Genomic DNA, 17,997 nt, shown 5'->3' with positions numbered 1-17,997 from the left:
ATACCACAACATAGAAGTTTTGTAATAGTCTCATTTCTATATAAAATGATCAGACCCAAAAAGCTGAAAAATTACTACCTGTCAAACAAAACTACACTCTTATACTGAAAAGTGTAATATGTAATCAGTGGAGGGACTGTGGTATAACCCTATATCTTATTATTATTGAAATCATACCTGCATGATAATTTTTTCCATTTCAGCTGTATTCATATCTGGTAGTGTGCTTTTAAGAAATTCAACAATATTTTCAAAGTTTTCACATTCCATTATAAGTGATTCTTGGCTGCTTAGTAGGCTGAGTGCAACCTTAAATATAACTTCAGTTCCCTGAAGAAAAATAATATCTAAAAAAGAGATAATTTTCATGATCAAAATTATGCATCCATTATAGTTAAAAGTATGCTCTTGGTGGTAGTTTTTTTTTTTTTTTAATTACTGCAGCTGGATCAGAAAACATTTTGCAATAAAACTGATCAAAACTACCTGAATTTTTAAAGAATTAATATGACTGAACAAACAAATGTTTAACTATTCTGCTAACCTATTTCAGAAACCTCAGAAAAGGACAAAGTGAAAAAAAAAGACAAATAATATATTTGTTTCTCTGTGTATTTCTCATTTTTAAGGGCAGATTTCATAGGGATGATATAATTGATTAAGTAAACCTCAGAGATATTTATTCAACTGCTATTTACATTTTTCTTCACAAAAGGAATAAGAAACAAATCAACCTAACCAGTTAGTGCTATTTAAACTCTCATTACTCTAATTAAAATGTAAATGAGCCTGTTAAGATGCAATTGAACCATACTAGAGCAAGACATTAAAAACAAAAAAGACTTTAAAAGAAAAAGCAAAGCAAATATACAACCTAAATCAGAAGTGGTAGAGAAAAGGAAGAGCTACCCTAACTCTGAACCTGCTGCTTAACAAACACAAACATGCAATCATTCTGAAAAGTACGCAACACTTTTTTTTTTATCTTCATTTTATTGAGATATATTCACATACCACGCAGTCATACAAAACAAATCGTACTTTCGATTGTTCACAGTACCATTACATAGTTGTACATTCATCACCTAAATCAATCCCTGACACCTTCATTAGCACACACACAAAAATAACAAGAATAATAATTAGAGTGAAAAAGAGCAATTCAAGTAAAAAAGAACACTGGGTACCTTTGTCTGTTTGTTTCCTTCCCCTATTTTTCTACTCATCCATCCATAAACTAGACAAAGTGGAGTGTGGTCCTTTTGGCTTTCCCAATCCCATTGTCACCCCTCATAAGCTACATTTTTATACAACTGTCTTCAAGATTCATGGGTTCTGGGCTGTAGTTTGATAGTTTCAGGTATCCACCACCAGCTACCCCAATTCTTTGGAACCTAAAAAGGGTTGTCTAAAGTGTGCGTAAGAGTGCCCATCAGAGTGACCTCTCGGCTCCTTTTGGAATCTCTCTGCCACTGAAGCTTATTTCATTTCCTTTCACATCCCCCTTTTGGTCAAGAAGATGTTCTCCATCCCACGATGCCGGGTCTACATTCCTCCCTGGGAGTCATATTCCACGTTGCCAGGGAGATTCACTCCCCTGCGTATCTGATCCCACGTAGGGGGGAGGGCAGTGATTTCACCTTTCAAGTTGGCTTAGCCAGAGAGAGAGGGCCACAACTGAGCAACAAACAGGCATTCGGGAGGAGGCTCTTAGGTACAACCATAGGGAGGCCTAGCCTCTCCTTTGCAGCAACCGTCTTCCCAAGGGTAAAACTTATGGTAGAGGGCTCAACCCATCAAACCACCAGTCCCCTATGTCTGTGGTCATGTTAGCAACCATCGAGGTGGGGTAGGCCAATACCCCTGCATTCTCCACAGGCTCCTCAATGGGGCACTACATCTTTTTTTTTTCCCTTGTTTTTCTTTTTTTTTTTTTTAACTTTCCCTTCTTTTTTAAATCAACTGTATGAAAAAAAAGTTAAAAAGAAAACAAACATACAATAAAAGAACATTTCAAAGAGACCATAACAAGGGAGTAAGAAAAAGACAACTAACCTAAGATAACTGCTTAACTTCCAACATGTTCCTACTTTACCCCAAGAAAGTTACATAATACAGCAACATTTATGTGAACTTGTTCCTATTATATCCATCAGAAATTAACAGACCATAGTCATTCCTGGGCATCCCCAGAACGTTAAATAGCTTATCTGTTCTTCTTGGATTATTGTTCCCCCTTCCTTAATTGCTCTCTATTGCTAGTTCCCCTACATTCCACATTATAAACCATTTGTTTTACATTTTTCAAAGTTCACATTAGTGGTAGCATATAATATTTCTCTTTTTGTGCCTGGCTTATTTCGCTCAGCATTATGTCTTCAAGGTTCATCCATGTTGTCATATGTTTCATGAGATCGTTCCTTCTTACTGCCATGTAGTATTCCATCGTGTGTATATACCACATTTTATTTATCCACTCATCTGTTGAAGGACATTTGGGGTGTTTCCATCTTTTGGCAATTGTGAATAATGCTTCTATGAACATTGGCGTGCAGATATCTGTTCGTGTCACTGCTTTCCGACCTTCCGGGTATATACCGAGAAGTGCAATCGCTGGATCGAATGGTAACTCTATATCTAGTTTTCTAAGGAACTGCCAGACTGACTTCCAGAGTGGCTGAACCATTCTACAGTCCCACCAACAATGAATAAGAGTTCCAATTTCTCCACATCCCCTCCAGCATTTGTAGTTTCCTGTTTGTTTAATGGCAGCCATTCTAACCAGTGTTAGATGGTATCTCATTGTGGTCTTAATTTGCATCTCTCTAATAGCTAGTGAAGCTGAACATTTTTTCATGTGTTTCTTGGCCATTTGTATTTCCTCTTCAGAGAACTGTCTTTTCATATCTTTTGCCCATTTTATAATTCGGCTGTTTGTACTATTGTCACTGAGTTGTAGGATTTCTTTATACATGCAAGATATCAGTCTTTTGTCAGATACATGGTTTCCAAAAATTTTTTCCCATTGAGTTGGCTGCCTCTTTACCTTTTTGAGAAATTCCTTTGAGGTGCAGAAACTTCTAAGCTTGAGGAGTTCCCATTTATCTATTTTCTCTTTTGTTGCTTGTGCTTTGGGTGTAAAGTTTAGGAAGTGGCCACCTAATACAAGGTCTTGAAGATGTTTTCCTGCATTATCTTCTAGGAGTTTTATGGTACTTTCTTTTATATTGAGATCTTTGGTCCATTTTGACTTAATTTTTGTGTAGGGGGTGAGGTAGGGGTCCTCTTTCATTCTTTTGGATATGGATATTCAACTCTCCCAGCACCATTTGTTGAAAAGACCATTATGACTCAGTTCAGTGACTTTGGGGGCCTTATCAAAGATCAGTCGGCCATAGATCTGAGGGTCTATCTCTGAATTCTCAATTTGATTCCATTGATCTATATGTCTATCTTTGTGCCAGTACCATGCTGTTTTGGCAACTGTGGCTTTATAATAAGCTTCAAAGTCAGGGAGTGTAAGTCCTCCCCCTTCGTTTTTCTTTTTTAGAGTGTCTTTAGCAATTCGAGGCATCTTCCCTTTCCAAATAAATTTGATAACTAGCTTTTCCAAGTCTGCAAAGTAGGTTGTTGGAATTTTGATTGGGATTGCATTGAATCTGTAGATGAGTTTGGGTAGAATTGACATCTTAATGACATTTAGCCTTCCTATCCATGAACATGGAATATTTTTCCATCTTTTAAGGTCCCCTTCTATTTCTTTTAGTAGAGTTATGTAGTTTTCTTTGTATAGGTCTTTTACATCTTTGGTTAAGTTTATTCCTAGGTACTTGATTTTTTTAGTTGCTATTGAAAATGGTATCTTTTTCTTGAGTGTCTCTTCAGTTTGTTCATTTCTAGCATATAGAAACATTACTGACTTATGTGCATTAATCTTGTATCCCGCTACTTTGCTAAATTTGTTTATTAGCTCTAATAGCTGTATCGTCGATTTCTCAGGGTTTTCTAGATATAAGATCATATCATCTGCAAACAATGACAGTTTTACTTCTTCTTTTCCAATTTGGATGCCTTTTATTTCTTTGTCTTGCCAGACTGCCCTGGCTAGCACTTCCAGCACAATGTTGAATAACAGTGGTGACAGCGGGCATCCTTGTCTTGTTCCTGATCTTAGAGGGAAGGCTTTCAGTCTCTCACCATTGAGTACTATGCTGGCTGTGGGTTTTTCATATATGCTCTTTATCATGTTGAGGAAGTTTCCTTCAATTCCTACCTTTTGAAGTGTTTTTATCAAAAAGGGATGTTGGATTTTGTCAAATGCTTTTTCAGCATCTATTGAGATGATCATTTGATTTTTCCCTTTTGACTTGTTAATGTGTTGTAATACACTGATTGATTTTCTCATGTTGGACCATCCTTGTATGCCTGGAATGAACCCCACTTGGTCATGGTGTATGATTTTTTTAATGTGTCTTTGGATTCGATTTGCAAGTATTTTGTTGAGGATTTTTGCATCTATATTCATTAGGGAGATTGGCCAGTAGTTTTCCTTTTTTGTAGCATCTTTGCCTGGTTTTGGTATTAGATTGATGTTAGCTTCATAAAATGAGTTAGGTAGTGTTCCATTTTCTTCAATGTTTTGAAAGAGTTTGAGTAAGATTGGTGTCAGTTCTTTCTGGAAAGTTTGGTAGAATTCCCCTGTGAAGCCATCTGGCCCTGGGCATTTATTTGTGGGAAGATTTTTGATGACTGATTGGATCTCTTTGCTTGTGATGGGTTGGTTGAGGTCTTCTATTTCTTCTCTGGTCAGTCTAGGTTGTTCATATGTTTCCAGGAAATTGTCCATTTCTTCTCCATTATCCAGTTTGTTGCCATACAGTTGTTCATAATATCCTCTTATAATTTTTTTAATTTCTTCAGGATCTGCAGTTATGTCACCTTTTTCATTCATTATTTTGTTTATATGGGTCTTCTCTCTTTTTGATTTTGTCAGTCTAGCTAGGGGCTTGTCAATCTTGTTGATCTTCTCAAAGAACCAACTTTTGGTGATAGTTATCCTCTCCATTGTTTTTTTGTTCTCTATGTCATTTATTTCTGCTTTACTCCTTGTTATTTCTTTTCTTCTACTTGGTTTAGGATTGGTTTGCTGTTCATTTTCTAGCTTCTTCAGTTGATCCATTAGTTCTTTGATTTTGGCTCTTTCTTCCTTTTTAATATATGCATTGAGTGCTATAAATTTCCCCCTTAGCACTGCTTTTGCTGCATCCCATAGGTTTTGGTATGTTGTGTTCTCATTTTCATTCGTCTCTATATATTTAGTAATTTCTCTTGCTATTTCTTCTTTAACCCATTGATTGTTTAGGAGTGTGTTGTTTAACCTCCAGGTATTTGTGAATTTTCTAAGTCTCTGATGGTTATTGACTTCTAATTGTATTCCATTGTGGTCAGAAAATGTGCTTTGAATAATTTCAAACTTTTAAATTTACTGAGGCTTGTTTTATGTCCCAGCATATGATCTATTCTGGAGAAAGTTCCGTGAGCACTAGAAAAGTATGTGTATCCTGGTGACTTGGGATGTAATGTCCTGTATATGTCTGTTAAATCTAATTCATTTATCAGATTGTTTAGGTTTTCAATTTCCTTATTGGTCTTCTGTCTGGTTGATCTATCTATAGGAGAGAGTGATGTGTTGAAGTCTCCCACAATTATTGTGGAAACATCAATTGCTTCCTTTAGTTTTGCCAGTGTTTCTCTCATGTATTTTGTGGCACCTTGACTGGGTGCATAAACATTTACGATTGTTATTTCTTCTTGTTGAATTGCCCCTTTTATTAGTATGTAGTGGCCTTCTTTGTCTCTCAAAACATCCCTGCATTTGAAGTCTATTTTATCTGAGATTAATATTGCTACACCTGCTTTCTTTTGGCTGTAGCTTGCATGAAATATTTTTTTCCATCCTTTCACTTTCAGTTTCTTTGTGTCCCTGTGTCTAAGATGAGTCTCTTGTATGCAACATATTGATGGTTCATTTTTTTTGATCCATTCTGCGAATCTATATCTTTTAATTGGGGAGTTTAATCCATTTACATTCAACGTTATAACCGTGAAGGCATTTCATGAATCAGCCATCTTATCCTTTGGTTTATGTTTGTCATATATATTTTTCCCCTCTCTCTATTAATATCCTTTATTGTACCCCTACCGAATCTCTTTAGTACTGAACCTTTCTCCAAGTTTCTCTGTCCTTTCTTTGTTTCTCTGTCTGTAGGGCTCCCTTGAGTATCTCCAGTAGGGCAGGTCTCTTGTTAGCAAATTCTCTCAGCATTTGTTTGTCTGTGAAAAATTTAAGCTCTCCCTCAAATTTGAAGGAGAGCTTTGCTGGATAAAGTATTCTTGGCTGGAAATTTTTCTCACTCAGAATTTTAAATATATCGTGCCATTGCCTTCTCGCCTCCATGGTGGCTGCTGAGTAGTCACTACTTAGTCTTATGCTGTTTCCTTTGTATGTGGTGAATTGCTTTTCTCTTGCTGCTTTCAGAACTTGCCCCTTCTCTTCTGTGTTTGACAGTGTGATCAGTATATGTCTCGGAGTGGGTTTATTTGGATTTATTCTATTTGGAGTTCGCTCAGCATTTATGATTTGTGTATTTATGTTGTTTAGAAGATTTGGGAAGTTTTCCCCAACAATTTCTTTGAATACTGTTCCTAGACCTTTACCCTTTTCTTCCCCTTCTGGGACACCAATGAGTCTTATATTCGGACGTTTCATATTATCTATCATATCCCTGAGGTCCATTTCGATTTTTTCAATTTTTTTCCCCATTCTTTCTTTTATGCTTTCATTTTCCATTCTGTCATCTTCCAGGTCACTGATTCGTTGTTCAACTTCCTCTAGTCTTGTACTATGAGTGTCCAGAATCTTTTTAATTTGGTCAACAGTTTGTTTAATTTCCATAAGATCATCCATTTTTTTATTCAGTCTTGCAATGTCTTCTTTATGCTCTTCTAGGGTCTTCTTGATTTCCTTTGTATCCCGTACTATGGTCTCATTGTTCATCTTTAGTTCTTTGAGTAGCTGCTCTAGGTGCTGTGTCTCTTCTGATCTTTTGATTTGGGTGCTTGACCTTGGGTTATCCATATCGTCTGGTTTTTTCATATGCTTTATAATTTTCTGTTGTTTTTGGCCTCATGGCATTTGCTGAACTTGATAGGGTTCTTTTAGGATTTGTAGACCAATTGAAGTCCTTATCTCTAATTTATCAGATCTACAGCTTCGTGGAGTACACTTTCTCTAACTAACCAGCAGGTGGCGTCCACGAGCCACCTGTTCTCCACAAGCCAGTTCTCCCCTGCTTAGCCTTTTTGGTGAGTGGGTGAGTGAGTCTTGTGGGGTCCAATTGGTGTACCAAGCTTGCGTGTGTAGTTGGTGTTGCCTGCCCTGTATATGGGGCGTGTTTCTGGGCAGTCAGGGAGGGGGGGTGGCCCTAACAATCCAATCTCCCTGGTGATCCTAGAGTTTTAAAGCTGCTGCAATAGTCTAATCCTTCAGTTCAGTCCTGCCACAGTTTGTCTCTGCCACTGACCCACAAGTCCTTGGTATTGGCGTATGGCTCCTGAGACTTGCAAGTGGGCCCCTCTTCCAGGCCGTGCACCCCGGGTCTTCTGTTGAGGGATGACTGTGCTATGTCACAGGTGAGTGCCGTCCCCCCAGGGCAGTTCTGGGCTGCTGGGCTGTGTAGGGAGGCTCCCAGTCTGCTGAAATGATGGCTGAATGGGGCTTTGTTAATTCACACAGCTCCACCTTCCCAACTCTGGGACAATCAGCTGAGGTTGCAGGGAAGGCTAATGTCCACACCCAGTTTTGTGGTGTGTGCCTGTTATTTGAAGTACTTCCGTCACACTGGGTTGTCTGGGGCAGCTCTGGGCTATGGGGCTGGCGATGGGCAGGAGTGTTTCCTGTCCACCAGGATGATGGCTGTGAGTGGACACCCCTCTTTTTTGGGAAGTTGTGGTGTTTAGTGAATTTTCTCAGCCACTGGATTATTGCCTTTTGTCTCAGAGCTCTCTTAGTTCTGCTCTTGACTTGACCTGCCCAAATTGCAAGTCTTTGAAGGTTTCTGTATTGGGCTTCTTTGAGTAATTGTTTTAGAAAAAGAAAAAAGGATTAAAAAAAAAAAAGGGCCCTCCTCAGAGATCTACTGGGTTATTGAAATGCTAGGAGACAACGCAATTAGGGCCATTAAGGAAAGGTCCACAGGGCAGAGAGATCAGCTTTTCTTTGGGATTTGCATATGCGCCTCAGGGCCTGAGCTCTGCCCTTCCCCTTTCTATTTTCACCAGAACTCCAAAAATCCTCCGCTTTTATTTTGGAGTTTTTCGTGTTGTTTTTTTTTCTATGCCTGTTTCTTCTCTGCTGGGCTAGCTGCTCTCAGATTCTCTGGTCTGGTCTCAGTCTATCTATGGTTGGAGTTTGGATCAGTAGAATGAGTTTCCGATAAGGGCTGCCACTGCAGTTCCCCCTTCTCCTTCCCGGAGCTGACAGCCCCTCGTCCCACGGGACTGAGCCTGGCAGGGAGGGGCGCGGGTCCCCTGGCCGCAAAAACTTACAGATTTCGCTGATCTCAGCAGTTCCACGTTTTCATGAGTGTTTTATGAAGTATGCCCAAAGTCAGATTGCTCTGTGTTGTCCAGTCCACGCAGTTCCTGGCTTTCTACCTACTTTCCTGGAGGAGTAACTAAAACATACAGCTCACCAGTCCGCCATCTTGCCCCGCCTCATCCCAACACTTTTGTATGGAAGTTCCTCTCTGTGTATGCCATTTCCATATCAATAATATAAAACGGGGAATATTAAAAAAAAAACTGCAAAATATTTACTTAAAATATGGTCATTCTTTTTCTTCATAATCTTTCCCTTTCCTGACAGTCTCTATCCTTTACTAAACTCAAAACATCATTCATATCCTCAAAGAAGAAAGATTACTGGGGAGATTTGTTTTTTGAACTCTGATATCAAGCTCCCAAGGGTAAGTCAAAGGGAGATGCCCTGAAACATTCTGCTTTGATAAACCCTTCTCTGAGAGTAGAAAAAAATATAAATTGAAGGATTTATAAAAGACCTATCGAAAAGAACCCAAGCTCCAAAGCAATCACATATATTCAATAAATTAAAAAATGTGGTGAATGTTTGATTCACTGCATCTTGGTTTTATCTTTTAACTGCACTTTACCTATGGATTTTATTACTGCTAAGGTAGTGTTTTTCAAACTTTTAAAATCACAGCTCCCAATAAGAAAGACACTGTATACACCTATTACATGTGTTCTCAAAATTGAAGTTTCTCTAAATAATTTTTTTCCTTACTATCTGTAATACTCCCTGATATTTTCACTGTATACTATTCTATTTCATCTTTTTAATGCTACCAATGACCTACAATTGGGTCAATGCTCACAATTTGAAAACAGCTCTAATTCAACAAATGCACAGCTATGAATACTGACTACTTTGACCATGGTTACCAGATAGTTGAGCAGAACATAAAATTGGGGGAAACTCTTCTGAGAGCATTAAGGTCACAAACAATATCATTAGAATAAATCTCTAGTGAACCCTTGGGTGTTTTTTGCTGTTGTTGTTTTGCTTTTTAAATTACTGACTTGGACAAACCTAATACAGACTTGTGGATAGATGTGATGGTCCCCAAAGAGGACCCAAAGCATATCATGCTTTCTTTTTATTCCACTGCCTATCACTTTGATTGGAGAGTAACAGGTACTCAACTTGCCCCCAGGCTATACTGCCTGAGTTTAGTGCTTTTCCCTGACCCACACAGATTTAGAGACTGGCTACCACCACTGCATTGGCATGAAAAGATAGTCACTTAAGCAATGAAATAGGAATTAAAGTTACACTATTAACAACAAAAAGTCAGAATAAGAATATTCCATTAGAATTAACATTAATACAGGTAATTCTGATGGACCTAGTCGGAGAGAGATGTTTCTCTGCAGAGGCAGGAAAGCAGTGTATAAAAATCTGGAAAATTATACAGAATGGATCCTTGGTTCCAAGTTTTTAAAAAGTTCTCTGATTTTCAGGTCTAAATGAAAATAAGAGCTCCGTTACAGTTTACTCTCTTTCCCCTTTAATTTGAATTTTGTTTCAGACCAATAAGGTTTCAAATTCTATCAAACAGAGCTAGGTATGTTTATTAAATTCCACTAGCAATTTGCTATTCTGTGTAACACATGATAAAACAATCAGGGTACCATATGGCTAAGAAATATAGTTCTTGGAAAAAATAACACTTTCATTTGGTCACAGGCATCTCTTACCAAAAACTCTGGCTACAAATCCTAATGGAAACTGAGAGGCGAACAATGTGAGGAACCAGGGGGCAGCATAAAGACTGGGGCTGATTTCATTCTCTTCAAGATGATTGTAGAGATCTCTGTGGTAATCATGAAGGAGCCTTGACAGCTGGTACATCTGAATCTAAAATTAATTTGGGGAAGAAAAATAAAATATTATGTATTTGTCTGAGTGTACATAATATGCATCAGCTTTCATTTTATTATTCTAATATTTAGTAACAAATTTGCACATATTAGATAAATAAGTACTATTACCTCATTTTTCTTTTTATCTTAGAGTTGATATTAAATTCCAGTTTCACTTAACTGAGGTCATAGAGCAAGTCACCTGAAGTCCATCTAAAACCACTGAATAAGTTTCTCTCATGTGTTTTGGTGTTACATACATACTAGGAAATGTATTTTTCCTGTTATAGGAAGGCATTCCTTTGGGAATTTAATCAGAACCGTCCTGGCTCAGGACTCTCAAAGAAAGCCCATTCTAATTTCACATCAATTCAAGAAAACTCCATTCTGAAGACTACTACATTCAGTGGTAGATGCTTGCTGGGCCAATCATCTGATATGCGGTGAAGCTATTGCTAGAATGAAGACACAGAATGTTAAGGGGCTGGAAGCTTGAGATATCATTACTAACATACAAGGCTCTCAGCAGCACGTGGCTTTTTCATAACAAAGATTAAAACAAAAAGTTCAGTCTTTTCTGAATGCTACCTGGATTAAAAGAAGAAATTATTTAGTTTTGCTACTGAGTTGATTACCAGAATTTCAAAAAGAAAAATTATAAAGACAGCATAAAGTGACCTTTAAAGCTCACGTCTGTGGTAGCTAAGAAAAATAATAAACAAATAATAGAAAAATAATAAATAATAAAACAATGTGTGAATTGTACAAGAATTTAAATTTCTGTCCACACAGTTAACAGTTGAGTGGTGGTTCCTTGGTTAGTCATATCAGCTTGACATTTTGGTGTGAAATACATACAGTATTATATTAAATCCCGAAGAAATTCTTTTGCTAATAGAAATAGTCACAACATCACCATTAATTAAATAGTTACCTCTGTAAGTGTTAACAAGTACAAAAAAAAACTGGTGGGGGGGGACAGAAGGGTATAGGAAAAGTGTATGTGCATGCTTTTGAAGGTAAGCTGGTATCAAACCAAATATAATTCTTATATATTTAGGATGATAAATTTTAATGCCATGGTAATCACAAGGAAAAAAGATGAAAAATACATTCAGATAGAAGTGAGAAGAAACGTAATATGGTACAACACACAAAAAATCAAATAAATATAAAAGTGGGCATTAATGGAAATGAGGGACAAAAAAGGTATAAGACTTACAAAGGCTAAATAAATAGCAAAATGGCAGAAAAGACCTATATTATCAGTAGTAACTTTGAATGTGCATGGAAGGACCAAAAACCTAGATTTCTCATTACTTTTTATGCATTTGCATTGTAGCACCTGTAGGTATAGAAGTGGGTTACATCTCAAATAACACACGATAATAATACAGGCAGTAATAAATGCCCAAATGGTTACCCTTGCCACTGGTCTTTACTTCTTTATGCTGCTTTGAACCACTATCTAGCATCCTCTCCTTTCAGTCTGAAGAACTCCTGTTAGCATTGCCTGCAGGGAGGTCTAGAGGTTATGAATTCCCTCAGCTTTTGTTTATCTAAGAATGTCTTAATTGCTCCCTCCTTTTTGAAAGAAAGTCTCACCGGACATAAAATTCTTAGTTGGCAGTTTTCTTTCAGCACTTTAAATATTTCAACCAACTGCCCTCTTGCCTCCATAGTTTCTGATGAGAAATCAACACTCAACCTAACTGGGACTCCCTTGTACGTAACATGTTGCTTTTCTCTTGCAGCTTTCAAAAGTCTCTCCTTGTCCTTTGCATTCGATAGTGTGGATCAATACATGACAGGGTGTATTTTTCTTCATGTTTATCCTATTTGATGTTCTCTGGGCTTTTTGGATGTGCATACTCATGTCTTTTGCTAAGTTTTAAAAGTTCTCTGTCATTATTTCTTTTAATATTCCTTCTGTCCCTTTCTCTCTTCTCCTTCTGAGACTTCAATGATGTGTATATTGGTGCACTTGATAGTGTCTCATAGCTGTCTTAGGCTATTTTCACTTTTAATTTTTTTTTTCTTTCTGCTCCTCAATCTGACTCATTTTCAAGTGTCTTGTCGTAGACATCACTGATTCCTTCTTCTGCCAGCTCCAGTCTGCTCTTGAAACCCACCTGTGCATTTTTCATTTCAGTTATTGTGATCTTCAACTCCAGTAGTTCCATTTGGTTCCTTTTAAAAATTTCTCTCTCTTTACGTAGACTCTCATATTATTTGCTCATTGTGTTCAGTATGTCCACATTTTTGTCATCTTCGTTGTTATTTTTCTGGATTTTTATATTCTTCCTTTGGATTGGCCATCATTTCTTGTTTCTTTTTGTTTGTTTGTCTTGTACTCTTTTGTTACACACTGTACATTTTAATAGGTTAAAATGTTAACTCTGGGATTTATTCCCTGAGATACATGTTTCTTGGTTTTGTAACCAGCTGATGATTAGACAGATTTTCTTGAGTTTCAGTCCTCCCATCAGGAAGGTCTGCCCAAGGCGAACGCAGTGTGCAGAGATTTCCTTTCTTTCTGGGCTCTGTCTTGTCCTGCTTTTGCTCGTTAGCTGTTTTGTAATTCCCCTGTTTATAGATAGAGTTGGGTTGCCTTCTCTGTTTCCCAGGAGACAGACCTCCTCTCTCCTGTGTGTTTGAAGCCAGCAGGCCTTTGTTCCAGACTGCCTGCCTCTATAGTTTTTATACTTCTTTTATTGTCTCTTGCTGCTTTTGCCTAAAGGGCAAATTCTAGGAGGAAGATACAATGTAGAGGGCTTTCCCAGACAAAACAGGACTAGGGACACACAAAGGGGGTGCAAACCAGCTCCAAAGCACCCTGGGAAGGGGATCAGGAAGGACGCCAAGAGTTTCTCCAACAGCTCCCCAAAGCTGAGCTTTCCTAGCCTGCCCAGCAAATACAGTGTTTCAGCTAATTGTCCTCCACAGCCCCGAGGAAGCTCAGCATCTTCAAGCTCCATGCTCCTGTCCAGGAGGAGTTGAAACAATAGCTGCCCTCAGAGCTGGGCCCCAGAGAACCAAATTCACTAATCAAAAGCTGTGATCAACTCCCTTTATCCAGTGTATGGACAGATGAGTAGAAAAATGGGAAAAAGTAAATGAGTAATAGGGGGGATAGGAGCATGGGATGTTTTGGGTATTCTTTTTAACTTTTATGTATTTATTTATTTTTTGAGTAATGAAAATGTTGAAAAATGGACTGTGGTGATGAATGTATAACTATATGAGGATTCTGTGGACAACTGATTGTACACTTTGGATGACTGTACAGTGTATGAATATATCTCAATAAAATTGCATTAAAAAAAAAAACAAAAAACCCAGCAGTGATAAGTGATCAGCTGTGTCCACCCCTGTTCTTGGGGAAGAGGATTTTTATGTCTCTCTCTGTCACCAGCAGCTAGCCAGGAGGCTTGCTGTGAGGTTGGGGAATGGGCACCAGCAGCCACTACACAGAGAGTTAAAGTAATTTACTGTTCTTTGCCATAATTTACCAGCTTCTTCCTACCACTCTTCCCTGGATGCTGTGCAGTGTTCTTCTGGCCTCTGGAGTTTCAAAATAGTTGTTTCAGATAACTCCTGCCTGTTTCATAGTTGTTTTGGTAGATGGACTGAGTTCTGGAGCTGTCTACTCTGCCATCTTACCACAATTTTCCTATTTTCAGATTTTAAACAAAAAATCCTTTTCTACTAAAAAGGTAAGGAAAAGGGAACAAAGATTATTTGCTAGTTTCTGCACATAACCCATGGATTTAGGGGCTAGATACTTGCACCCCCACCAACTCTCTTGAATTGCTCACTTTTTCTCTTCAGAAATTGTATGGAAAAGTTTTTCTGCATATGGATGTCATACACCTATAGGTTTAGCATAATCCCAAATCCCACAGTAAAACAGTGAACTAAAACATGCCCCTACATTTAGCCAAGTTCTAAAACAGTGGTCACCAATTTCTTTAAATCTGGGTTGCCATTTAGAAGAGGGCTGCTGCTAAGATTTCTGGTTTAGCAACTTCACGCATTCCTCATGAAGAACAGTTTCCTCACCTGCAGCGACATCATGTCGGGCCTGTACTGCTTGCGGAAGCCGAGGTCGTACATGAGGAACTTCAGCATTTCAAAGGCTTGCTCTTCACTCATGTGCAGAAGCAGCACTCCAGCCACAAAGCTGATCCCCTGACAGTATCCCACCTCCTTGTCCAGCAAAGAATAGGCTTTCAGGAGGTTAAAGAGCGACAGTTGCCCTGCCCCCAGCTGTACTGAAAAGTAGGGGTGAGTAGGAAATGTCCTTCCTGCAGAGGAAAAGAAATATTTCTAAGAAGTCCTGGTTCTGTGGTGATCAGAGTGAAATTATAGTCTAGTGACCCCTAGGAATAAACACACCCATTTTTACAAATAGGGAGAGTTGGGCCAAACAGTTAAGAATCTCTACAGCAAGTCCTAAGTCCTACCTGCCAGACTATCAACCCATCTCCACATATGTGATATAGGAGCAAACATTTTATGCTGAACAGTACTTCTTTCTAGCCAAAACAAAACACAGATCCATTAAGCAAACCAAGGACAAAGCCAGGAGAAATTCCAGGAGAATATATAATTTATTTTGACTATAAAGCAAGGCAAATTCTAAATTCACCTAAAGGCCAGCCTCTACCTGAAATCAGACTTCCATAAGAGGTATCATATTACTTAAAAGGAAATCTAGTAGCACAGGGATTTATTCCTGCTTTTCTCATATTATGACACTAGAGGATTGTATTGTTTGACATTCAGTCTGTCAAGCAGGAAATACTTCTTTTTTCAAACATCCTTTGCTCTTTTTCTTAAATTACTGCCATGGGTCATGTTGAAACCTATTGTTTTTTCAATATATGCAAAAAGGACAAGGAAATTAAAGGGTCAAGCTGATTTCAAATAAATTCCCATTCAAATTTCACCTTTGGGTATAAATTTACTATGGAGATACTTCAGCTAGCAAACAAAGTCAGTCCTGAAACACTGAAGACCTCATACTGAATACTGAAACAAACCTATCTTCACTACCAAAGCTGTAAATCACCAGCAAGTCGATTTCCTTGTGTCAAGAAAATGAAAGGGGAAGTTAGATTCATTGTAAAGCAATGACTCATGTGACTTAGAACTAGCAAGAATGCCTGACTTTAAAATGTTTTCTACCACACATGCTTAAAGGTGATTTTTTTCCCCCCAGGAACTGATTAAGATTAATTCTGCAGAGCAAGTAAGGGGAAGAATGAGAAAATTAGAAAGCTGAGGAAACACAGATGGCTACAAGTAAAGTCAAATAAGCAATTTTTAAATTTACAATTTTACTTTCTCACTTAAATATTTTTACTGAAGAAATCTATAAATACACTGTCTATGCAAGCAGTTTCTTCTAGCTTCATTTTTTTCTAACCAGTCTTTCCCTGGTTTGATCTCATCATCTCCCTCTCTTTTTAAGGACATGTGTCTTTACTATCCCTGATTTCATAACCCCAATTTATGGCTCTCATCACCATTTTACATTTCCAGAACCACAGCTCTGCCAGGGGCCATAAAGACTGTCTAGATCAGAGCCCTTACTGAATAGAGAGGACTGAGATTCAGGAGGAAAGTAATTTATCTAAGACCACAGTTAACAGTAGAATCAGGACAAGGATTCAAGTGTTCAGTTTCTCTCTAAAATGTCCGTTTTAATTCTATAGGACTCAAAACATATGAACTGAGTTGGGCCCTTTTTCAACAAAAGCTGTCTGTCTTCCGAAGCAACGGTAGTAAAAACTAGATTTTGGCCAGTGATTTTTATATGCCCTAAAGATAAAGAAATTCCTCTTTTCCCATAGGCTCAAATAAGCCACCTTAAATGTATCAACTTTTAGGAATACAGAAGAAACAGAAAAATGTCAAGGTACAATATTTAATTCAATAATTTAGATTCTTTAAATAATAAAATATATACTATATGCTAATTTAGGGAAAAATTAGAGAAATATAGTTTCAAAAATCATTATCATTTTTGTTTTCCACACATTATCTGAAATTCAGCATTTAAAAAAATTGTTTATGACATTGTCACTGGAAATTCTGCCCTAGGCCACAAGTACCCATTCACATAACATTAGGACAATTAATTTTCCATTCATCCTACAGGGATGTATTCATGATTTCCACAACATAACCACGTATTGCCCTGCTTTTTAAATGATATACTGAGGCCTGTTTCCAGCAATATCCATACTTACAATGCTGAGGTATTATGTCCAGGAACATTAGTGCACCTTTGCTAAATTTTTTGGTCCCCCTTTTAATGTATTTTATCAGGAGGCCTATAAAAGCTTTCAAAACAGGACTGATTGAGATAACAACTGATATCTATCCCAAGTAACAGTTGTTCAAAATATAGGAACTACAAGCATTCCATAACGTGACTTTATAATAATATAACTATAAGGTAATGCCCTTTTCAGAGGGAAAATTCGTGGGTGAAAATTTCACTTTGGTATCTTTAATCAGATCCAAAGTTAACTTGCCCTCAGGAAAGGAAAAGTTCAGCAGTCCAGCACATTCAACATATCCTCTTTATCAACACCAAAAAATTCAACAAAAGACCCATTGTTTAGTAACTCATAATCAATAGGACAAACATACCTAAGTCCACGAGAATAGCATGCTGCTGAGCAGTGAGCTGCTTTAAAAGTTCTTTATATGATGTGTCAGGAGGTTGCTGTTTATTTGGCAATCTGTGTCTTAGACGATATTGTAACGCTAGGAACTGCCAAATTTCTCCTCGTCGACTCTTGGGAACTCCTACAATCCAAGAGATAAATAAACAAGATGTTGAATTCTGAAATTAAGTTGCTAAATCATAGCTGATTAAATAAGTGAAGTTTGACAATAACCACCTGTACTGTACTGCATAGCACCCTAAGATCACACAGTACGATCTTCTGACAGAAACATCAATTAACAATTTCAATCCTGTAGCTGTTGACATCTTCCCAAAGAAAACCCTTGAAAGACAACCATGATGATAATAGCAATATTAACAAAAACAGCAGCCAACTTTTATTGAAAGCCTAAGATATTTACTGAGGGCTCCTAGATACTAAGCATTGTATATGTGCTTTAGTTAATAACCCTATGAGGAAGGTAACTTACTCTTATCCCTACTTTACAGATGGCAAAGCTGGGGCAAAAACAAATTAAGTAACAAAAAGTGGGAGCCCATGATTAGGACTCAGGCAATCTAGTTTCAGAGGCCAAATCCCCCAATTTCAAAACATATTACAGCCTACTCTTTTTTGATCTGAAGCTAGTAACAAGTACTAGTCTTTGTAGTATAATTTCTAAATATTTGTAATCAATAACTAACTTTTAAAAAGATAATTAAATAACATAAATTGGTCACAAAAGAATGAAATAATAACAATGGTAAATAAAATATGAAGGTAAGACTGGAATGCTACAGAACATCCTTCA

The 17,997-nt window shown here is 37.7% G+C and overlaps 1 protein-coding gene across 5 annotated transcripts in view; it reads right to left on the bottom strand.

Annotated features, from left to right (window-relative positions):
* Positions 1–17,997, bottom strand: part of TBC1D4 (TBC1 domain family member 4) — a 238,222-nt gene that overhangs the window by 7,953 nt on the left and 212,272 nt on the right. For all 5 annotated transcript variants that reach the window (XM_037799767.1, XM_037799763.1, XM_037799766.1 and 2 more), the window contains 4 exons: positions 17,167–17,325; positions 14,566–14,810; positions 10,339–10,498; positions 178–347 (listed from right to left, as the gene is read on the bottom strand). In XM_037799767.1, the coding sequence (XP_037655695.1) occupies positions 178–347; positions 10,339–10,498; positions 14,566–14,810; positions 17,167–17,325 (734 nt within the window). The remainder of the gene's footprint in view (positions 1–177; positions 348–10,338; positions 10,499–14,565; positions 14,811–17,166; positions 17,326–17,997) is intronic.

This window comes from Choloepus didactylus, chromosome 12 (genome assembly GCF_015220235.1).
Source record: "Choloepus didactylus isolate mChoDid1 chromosome 12, mChoDid1.pri, whole genome shotgun sequence".
In the NCBI taxonomy this organism is placed as follows: domain Eukaryota; kingdom Metazoa; phylum Chordata; class Mammalia; order Pilosa; family Megalonychidae; genus Choloepus; species Choloepus didactylus.
The sequence above is the reverse complement of the archived record's forward strand: the minus strand, read 5'-3'. Positions and strand labels throughout refer to the sequence as shown.